The 9,105-nt window shown below is 35.1% G+C and overlaps 1 protein-coding gene across 1 annotated transcript; it reads right to left on the bottom strand.

Moving 5' to 3' along the window:
- Window positions 1–2,608: 2,608 nt before the first annotated feature.
- On the bottom strand, window positions 2,609–4,205 carry LOC111610769 (monocyte chemotactic protein 1B-like). The gene is made up of 3 exons (XM_023345623.1): window positions 4,125–4,205; window positions 3,314–3,431; window positions 2,609–3,223 (listed from the first exon to the last, which is right to left on the bottom strand). The coding sequence occupies exons 1-3, from the start codon at window positions 4,183–4,185 to the stop codon at window positions 3,109–3,111; spliced, it is 294 nt and encodes a 97-aa protein (XP_023201391.1). The 5' UTR covers window positions 4,186–4,205; the 3' UTR covers window positions 2,609–3,108.
- Window positions 4,206–9,105: the final 4,900 nt, after the last annotated feature.

Here is a 9,105-nt window from a genome sequence, read left to right as displayed (position 1 = left end):
CCAAGCAACTTCCGGTGGAGAATTTCAAAATATGTTTTATTTTTGTGTTAATTTTTTTTTTAGCACACTTGCTTCTGTGTGCTGGTATACTGACAGTTGTTTTAATCAAGAAATATGCTTTTTTGAAATAAGCTAATGAACTGTGAACACTACGAAAATTATTAGAAACATGAAAAGTGAATAAGTAATACAACATTGACTGTGCCCAGTTGCACATCAAGCAGACTATTTACTTTGATTAAGACGTTGCAAAGAAAAAGCTAGTCCATACTTTTATTTTGAAAGTAAAGACAACCATCTTCTCTCTGTTTTTGTCTTGAGTTTGGGTAACTTGATTGATCTGTTGGGATCCTTCATTCGTTCTCCTATTGGTCAAACGTAAATGGGATAGGGCCCTTGTTGTGGGTGTGGGGCGTTCAGCACCAAAATCTACTGCTTTAAAAGACTACAAAGAAGACCAGTGCAACAAGAAAAGAATGAATTGTTATTCATGCAGATGCATATCAACATATTTGAATATAATCAAAAACAAACTAAGAAGCACTTAAAGCTTTTAAAATCAAGCTCCATCAAACATTAGAGACCTGATTGGTCCAGATGTTCCAGATAGAGCTCTTCACTCTCAGACTACAGCTTTACACCTTGGCTATGTTCCTCCTCTAGAAGAAGCTATTATCTTTCAGTATAATCTGAGCAAAGTGGTGTCATGGTGTTAATATTTTTGGCAGTGAGTGCAGATGCTAAATTCTGCTAGAAAATGCAATCATCATCACTTGTACAAAACTTCAAGCAGAAGGAAGCATAAAGTGAAATAAAATGTCATGGTAGAGTTGACTTGATAAAACACAATGGACCAACACTAACAGATGACAATGCTCCCCAAATTATTACTGACTGTAGAAAATTCACATTGCACCCAAGCAGCTTGGATTTAATAAATAATTCTGTATTATTAAAAATTATGTTCCTTTCTACTTTCTCCAGACATTGGGTCCTTTATAAATGAAATACATTAAAGCCTGAACTGAATTAGAGAAAAAAAAATTAACATCTAGAGATGGAATTGTAATTAATTGGGATAGACCAGTGTTTATTTATCTCTTGATTACTCTAAAACTTATTATTTTTTAGCCAAATTTAGCTTTGTATTTAGTGTTTTTATTATAAAAACCAGTAGGTTTGAAAAAGAAAAAAAGCAAAAAAGCTGAAATGTAACAAATTAAAATATCTATATGCTGATATCTTCAAAATTAACAAAACAAAAGCACTTAAGAAGAAACAGAAACATTGTATGAGCAACTTTGAAAATTTAGCAATATATTACAGTTACACATATTGCCCTTCAATGTTACAGAACATATAAAAATTTTAACTTTTGACATTTTATGTATAAAACGCTGTCTCTCCCTGTGTTTACATGACTGGATAATGAGCTGTAAAACACTTTGCCTTAAACCCTTTTCAAGAATATTAACAAAAATAGACTATACATCAACCAAAGCACCGCTTTCCACCTTGTTGACCTTTTGTTATGGCAATTACGGTAACAGCACGGTAGAGAAACAGGCGTTGAACTGTTCTGATGCAAAATGATCGAGTTGCGCCATCTAGTGTTCACAATTACTCAATGAAATATTGCTGAAAATCTCACAATTCTTAAAAAAAATTCTAAACTTTCTAAACTAAAAATGTTATCCAACTTTGTATAAGTACCACTTGAGTAAATTTTATTATTTCCAGGTACAACCACATTAAAGCACTTAATTTTTTTATTGCTGTGCTTTTCCTATAACAACAAAGTAAGGAAAAATGTTATCAATTTGGTTTAAGTGTGTATTTTTAATTGTCTATCCCATTTAATAAAGAAACAGAATTTCCCAAGTTCCAAGTTGCATAAGTAAACACAAATATACCCTGAAGTAGGAATTTGAAGTTTCCCGCCAACTTAATCACAAAAACCAACATGGCAACCACGTGTTTACTGCCTTGTGGCCCAGATTATGCGCTCACTCTCCATTGACAGAGAAGTTCTCCACAGCTTGGTATGACCCTCACCTTGATCCATCTACACAACCTGAGGTTCATGTGGAGGCTATTAGACACTGTTTGTTAGATGGACTCTTGCTACAGGCAAAGTCCACACCAAACAGATGCTACAAGCTACGTTGTGTTGGAAGTATTTTAACAATAGATGTGAAATAGATGAGGGAAGAAAATGTTTATCTATTGCCACTGATAATACCATCACAACATTTACCAATAATATAGAAATTGCACAGTCTTAGTGCACAAACCCTTCAAATAAATTTGACTAAAATTTCAGTTCTTTAATAAGAACTGAACATCAGAATTAATAAAATGACTGAAAGAACTTTGAAGATTAGAAGACAATTTCTGTAAAACAAAAGGTCAATATCACCACTCAAAGGTATTTGACTACCTTGTCCATACAGGAAAGGTTTCAACAGTTTAATAAAACGAAAGGCTTTTCAGCAACGTATAAAATAAATTTTGGGGATCCTCTGAGAGCAAAAATCCCAGCTTCAACCACAAATACAGAAACTTTGAAATAAGAAAAAAGATGTTGAATTTTTAAAGAAATCTAGGTTTATTTTATAAAAATTCCATAGATTTAAGCATACAGAAAAAATGATTACATACTTCTGAAAGGTTTACAATACTTCCGTCAATAATTGAAAGAGTTCAAATGCATGACAATAAAAAGACAATAAAAACAAATAAATTACAGCAACTAAAGTTTTGCTGTATTTCTTAAACATTAGCAAGTGCAACAGATCCTAGCTTATTTAATAAAGATGACACTTTGTTTATTTGGAAGACATTTGTCTTTTACAATAGATACTTTATCTGGTTAGTTCAAACTACAATCAAAACTTACAGTGTTGATGGTTGAACTTAAAGTGTTGCATTTAACAAAAATACTCTTGTTGTTCCATAACAACCATAATAGAAACATATTTCATGTATATGAAAAAAAAATTGATTCTCCTTCATCATGGAAAGAGAGCTGCTGTATTCAGTAAGAAACTGTAGCATCACAACCTACATATTTATGTAAGCTGGAGTGTTGGCATATTATTGTCAGGTTTACAGGTTGGTGTTTGCACCAGAAACATCTTTGGTCTCCAGGTAGCTGATGAGATCCTTCACCCAGGAGGCTGAAGGTCTGACACACATCTGACGGCCGGCCACTGTATTCAGCCTGGATGTGAAAAAGGAAGAGGAGAGTGTCAGCAGATTCTGGAGCAGGTTCAGTGTCACTGGTGCAACTTTTGTAACAGTGAATACTCACAAGATGGCAGGGTTGGAGCAGCGCTGACTGGTTCTGTTGTAGCTCACAACTTTATCCTTTGACACCGGCTTGTCATTGAACTTGAAGCAGCACTTCTTTGGGCCAACTCCACGCAGGCCTGCAAACAGAAAGCCCAGAGTGAATAACTCAGATCTGTCATCGAGTTCAACTTCATTCCCTTTCTTAATTTCCTGTTAAACTGTGAAAGGGCAACATCTGAAATGGCTTCTTTTTAAAATAGAAGAGACGGTGCTTTTTCCACTTTCTGACTTTGCTTGTGTTTGTATCTGTTTTTATCTTTCCATTATTTTGGTAACAATTAAATATGTGGGGTTTGAGAAACAGAACACAGAAGAAATTGTGCCAATTTTGAACTTGTTTGATGTTAAAATCTAAACACAAATTTAGAAAAAAGTTATGGATAAACTTAAAAGTGTGTTCATGGGTAGATTAAATGTATTTCTATGTGTTTTGATATTTATTTTCTAAAATTTAAATATGTGTGGTTTGAAAAAACAAAACTTCCTTTCTAAAAATTGCTGAACTATAAAGTCATGGATGCTCATTTATCAGCAAGTCAGTAGATAAATGCCAATATTTTGACACGTTTTAAAAGAATTAAATATGCCTCTTTAGTAATCCTGACATTGTCTCATGCAAAGCAATGCATTATTATTAAATTATTATACAAGGTAGTTCAGCAGGCTCACTGTATTTTTCATCATATAAACTTATCTTAGAATTTAAAATGTGTTTGTTAATCATTAAATGTATTAAATAGTTTCTAAATTATTTCAAAGTTTCATCTTACCTTCAGTGAGAGCGATGAAGGCCATCATCATCACAATCGCAGACAGAGCAAGACGAGCCATCCTGAGGTGAGTTTGTTGGTGTTAAGGAGCAGCAGCAGGTTGAAAATCTCAGCTAAGGTCAGATTGTTTTCTCTGCTGTTTGATCACCATCTGCCTTCATATTTATACATCAGAAAAGGGAACCACCAGACCAATTTCCATTTTTGTGGGGAATTACCTACGTACATGGGAGAATTTTTTTAAGGTCTTCTTTGTGTCTGCTAGTACGTGATCTTATCACTTCCCTAAAATGTAGAATGAGGAAGTGAGTGGTTTCCCTTTCTGACCAAAACTGGGGTTTCTCCCGCAACTTGGTCACATGGTCCTTTATCTGTTGCCTCTGTATACAGTGCAAAACCTCATTGCTGTAGACCCTGCAGAGAATTTCTAATATGAACCAGGGTTTTTTTTTGGTCCTCAATAACAATCTGAGTCATAAAGGCATAAGTAATTGTTCATTATTCAGTCTGAATCTGAAGTTTTATTAAAAGAGTTTGAAGGGGATTTGGACAAACTAAAAAACCCATCTCAAAAAAACACTGTTGTGGAAAACAACTATTTTACCAAGCACTGTCAGGTGAAATCACTCAATCAGGTTTATTCATATATTGTGCACAATACAGATACAGAGAGCTTGTAGGACAATCGATAATGAAGCAGGTCTGGATGAAAAGCTCTGCCAGACAACACTTGAGTTTTATACCAAGGATAAGGAATTAAAAACAAGGGACGAGACCGTCTGGTTCTGATGCAGCTGTAGAAAACAACTTCCAACCTTGTACATGTAACCCAAATAGTTCTTTTGGTGAAAGTTCACAAGCATTTCATATAACATGATCAGCAGATGTTAACTTGTAGTAATTTTTCACCACAACACCAACACAAGGTGTACTGGGACCCTGATCTAATACTTCTCATTAGACCAGAACATCCCTCGACACTGTGGAATCAAACCTGTGGCAATAAAAGAGATTTCATTAATAAGAATACAGCCCTAAAACATAGTCTGCTAATTAACAAATATTAATTTGTTTAATACTGCCAATGATTATTAATAAGTTCTTAAAACAATTACCCGTAATAAATATTCAGCACACCACCAGGAAATACAAAATTAATAACAATCACAAGATGTCTTTTAATATGTCTTGCACTGTTTGAGTTTTTCCTTGTCTTAGAGAGAGCAAATGTCATGAATAAGTTTAAAGTTTTACATTATTTTCAGCCTCCTTTTTAGCATTTGCATTTAGTAGCAGGCTAAATTGACAAAGATAATGCAGTACTTTAATTCCACAGAAGAGAAAGCCATGTAGTTTCAGTAAGTAGGTAAAAGAAAGAAATATATATCTGTATTGGTATCGGTTATTCTCCAAATGAATTTTAGTATATCAGCATATTGGATAAAGACCAAAAATCCAATATCGTGCATCCCTAATAAAAATCTTTGGTTGTTTAGTACACTGGACAAAAACAACCGACAGCAACATCAAGCTGAATCAGGAATTTTGTCCTGTCGTTTCCAGCCATGTAGGTTTCCACTATAGTTTCTTCCCCCCAACATTTTGTCTTTCAGCTATAGAGGTTATTACCGAATTTGACTTGACATCCACTAGAACTCCTGAAGTTAAGCACTGCTTTTACTATTTAATTTCCCATTAGCAAAATGTTAGCGCAAAACTCTTTTTTGTAAAATACTTTTGTCAGCAACTCCATTTGGTATATTTTCTAGCAGAAGTTCACGTATGGATGTTGACTTTGTAAAATTTGTATAAATAAAATTATATGAAATTAATAGTTTTAAATTTTAAAACACACACTTCAGAATGAGTCATCAGAGATATGCATCACTGTGCAGAAAAGAACAAACCCATTTGACATTTCTCCTGATCAACACTTCATGTTTGTTCAGGTTCACTGGTACGACTGTCATTGGGAAGTTTTTACACTTGACAGAGTATGCAAATTTAAATAGCAAGACCTCTCCGCAGTTCATGAAAAGCAGAACCTCTACTTGCTGGTTTCGCTTCTTCATTGGGCTTGCTTTAAGAAATAATAAAAAAAATTTTTGTCTTCAAATACACATTTAGATAGAACTAATCAGGTGTGGATCAGATATTAATATTCAATGACATTAAAAAAAGCAGAATTAATCGATGTAAGACTTCTTCGGCGCTCTTTCCGTTTGTTCACACTATGATCCATGACCACTTCTGTAATTCACAGCCAACGTCATGGGTGGCTGCTACGATGAACAAGTATTTCCACTCAAATAATTCAGAATAAAGGAGCTGTCAGGACCGGATCTACATGTCTGTTGATGTGAAAAGTTAATAATTGTGTAAGTTGCCAATGTTGAGCATAAATCGAATTTTTTCTAAATTTGAACTTACGATACCTTCTTTCACATTAGACCTTTTTATATTCCTGTCCCAGTGTGATTTTTAAGGAATTAATACGTGATTATGGACATCTAAGTCCAGTTTTTGAATGTCATTAGCAACAGTAGTAATAGGAAATGTGATCTACATTTAGCACTGTTGGACTCCATAATCAAAAAACAAGCGAAAGGACAATGTATCCTAAACTATTACTGCCAGGAGTTGAACTCATCTGATTCAAACAGCATTATTTCTCCTGTAGTGTAATTTGATTATAAATTACATGTTTAAGCTCAAATTTTGGTAACAGACCTGATAAAGGAAAATCATTAAAAAATGAAAAAACAAAAATGTTGAACATGTCTTGACATTAAAATTGACCTGCAGAAGTCATAGAAAGCTATCAATCTAAAGATAATTACTGCACATTTGGAAGCTCACAAATCAAGCCCTGATTTTTCTTTCTCATTTCTTGTGCACTGATTTCAGTGTATGCAGATGTCTTATATTTTTACCTGTTCAATTTTCATAACACGACATCTAACTTTTAATGTCTTTTAAATTATTTGAAAATATTTTTCTAAGAATCAATAACAACTAAACTAAATATACACATTATTTCAAAAAGTGTTTACCCTCTCAAATATATCTACTTTTTTTCCTTTATTTGGCACACTAAGTCATCATAAAAAATCTAAATATCAGACAAAGACAACCTGACTAAATCCAAAAAGTAGCTTTCAAGTAATGATTTAGTTTATGGGTGAAGCGTATTTAAACAAACCTGGCCCTTATCACAATAGCTTAGCTTTGTGGGACGTGTCCAGGGTTTTGCAACACTGAGGGCTGCGGGCCGTTACTGGAGACATGTCGTTCTGTGTGGAGGGCCAAGGGACAATGCGGGAGCTTGAAAGAATGGTCCACCATATTTTAGCTTTGGATCCTCTTGCACCACACTTAGCGATTATGGAGGTATCTGTGCAACCCCATCAGTGGGGCTGTTAGGAATAAATAATCCAGTATTTTCCTGTCTTTTAGCTGCTTTCATGCTCATGTACACACACCCACTCACGCACACACACATACAGTATATATACTGTACGTACATAAGGATAAAGGAAATGACACATTAGGGAATGCCCTCTTTGGGGCGTAGCTTAGATAAAAACCTACAAAAGGAATCGGAGACGGTTGTTAGACACTATTTTGCTGTGTTGTCCCATAAAGAAACATGGCGACGGACCAGCGCTGCATTTTGGTCTTAATAAATGGGATTAATGATTTCAACTCACTGACTCTAGATCCTCATACATTACGAACCAGGAGAGGATAATCTCCAACAATATAATTTAACTCTTCATCCTCTGTTAGAAGACCAACATTTATTGTATTGAAACTTAAAGATGGAATAGATTTGTTGTTCAATATCTACTTTTGAAAATCTTTCTAAAAACATCAATGAAGTTGCAATTGAAAAAAGGTCAAAATATCAGTCACAAAACACACATGCATTGATATTTATTTTGAAATTCTTTTGAAGAGAGTGGTCAAAGGAAAAACTTCACACATAATTATGAAGTTAATATTTTAAATTCTTTTGTGGAAGTGGAGAACACAACTATTTGGTTCTCATTTTCTTTAGAGGCATCATCATGATTTTTAAACAAATGTTTTCTTCTCAAGGTAGAGGGGAAGGAAATTGATGTCAGAGTTGTTGTAGTTCACCCATTTTCCCCTCTGTGCACCACCCAGGTCCATTTAAAAGTTTCAGGACCCCACTAAAACCCCAGTGTCGTTACCTTGAGAAATAATTAGATTTGGTTCAATATAAAACAGGCTTTAATGCCGAAAATGATCAAATGTTACGCGTCATACAAATGGAACAGATATAGAGCAACATTCACCGTCCAGCGATGGGCTATGCGCTTTCTTCTTTTTCTTCTTGGTTTTATTGGCGATTGGCAACAAACTTTTAGTAGCATTACCGCCACCTACTGGTATGGAGTGTGGTTTGTGATGGTCTAATTCACACTATCCATCCATCCATCCATCCATCCATCCATCCATTCATCCATCCATCCATCCATCCTTCCTTCCTTCCTTCCTTCCTTCCTTCCTTCCTTCCTTCCTTCCTTCCTTCCTTCCTTCCTTCCTTCCTTCCTTCCTTCCTTCCTTCCTTCCTTCCTTCCTTCCTTCCTTCCTTCCTTCCTTCCTTCCTTCCTTCCTTCCTTCCGGGGTTGGGAGGGATGCTGGTGCCTCTCTCCAGCTAATGGATATTACAGCTCAGGCACACAAATAAACTATTGTAGGTATTAAGGGCCAAATGCTTTGGTTTGACATTCATTATAAGAAAAGTGATTTGCTTATCAGCAGTTGATCAGTACCTTTGGCCTCATCTAGCAACCAGATTTAAACCTTTTCACAGGAATTTGGCAAACCCTGTTGATGGCCATGACATCTGCAGGGGTTAAGAAACAGAGTTGGAGGCGGCAGCACTAAAGACGTGAACATTAATCCCAGACTCAGCTACAACTTACAATATGAAAAAGAGACTTTGTTGAAT

Source organism: Xiphophorus maculatus, chromosome 2, assembly GCF_002775205.1.
Source record: "Xiphophorus maculatus strain JP 163 A chromosome 2, X_maculatus-5.0-male, whole genome shotgun sequence".
In the NCBI taxonomy this organism is placed as follows: Eukaryota; Metazoa; Chordata; class Actinopteri; order Cyprinodontiformes; family Poeciliidae; genus Xiphophorus; species Xiphophorus maculatus.
The sequence above is the reverse complement of the archived record's forward strand: the minus strand, read 5'-3'. Positions and strand labels throughout refer to the sequence as shown.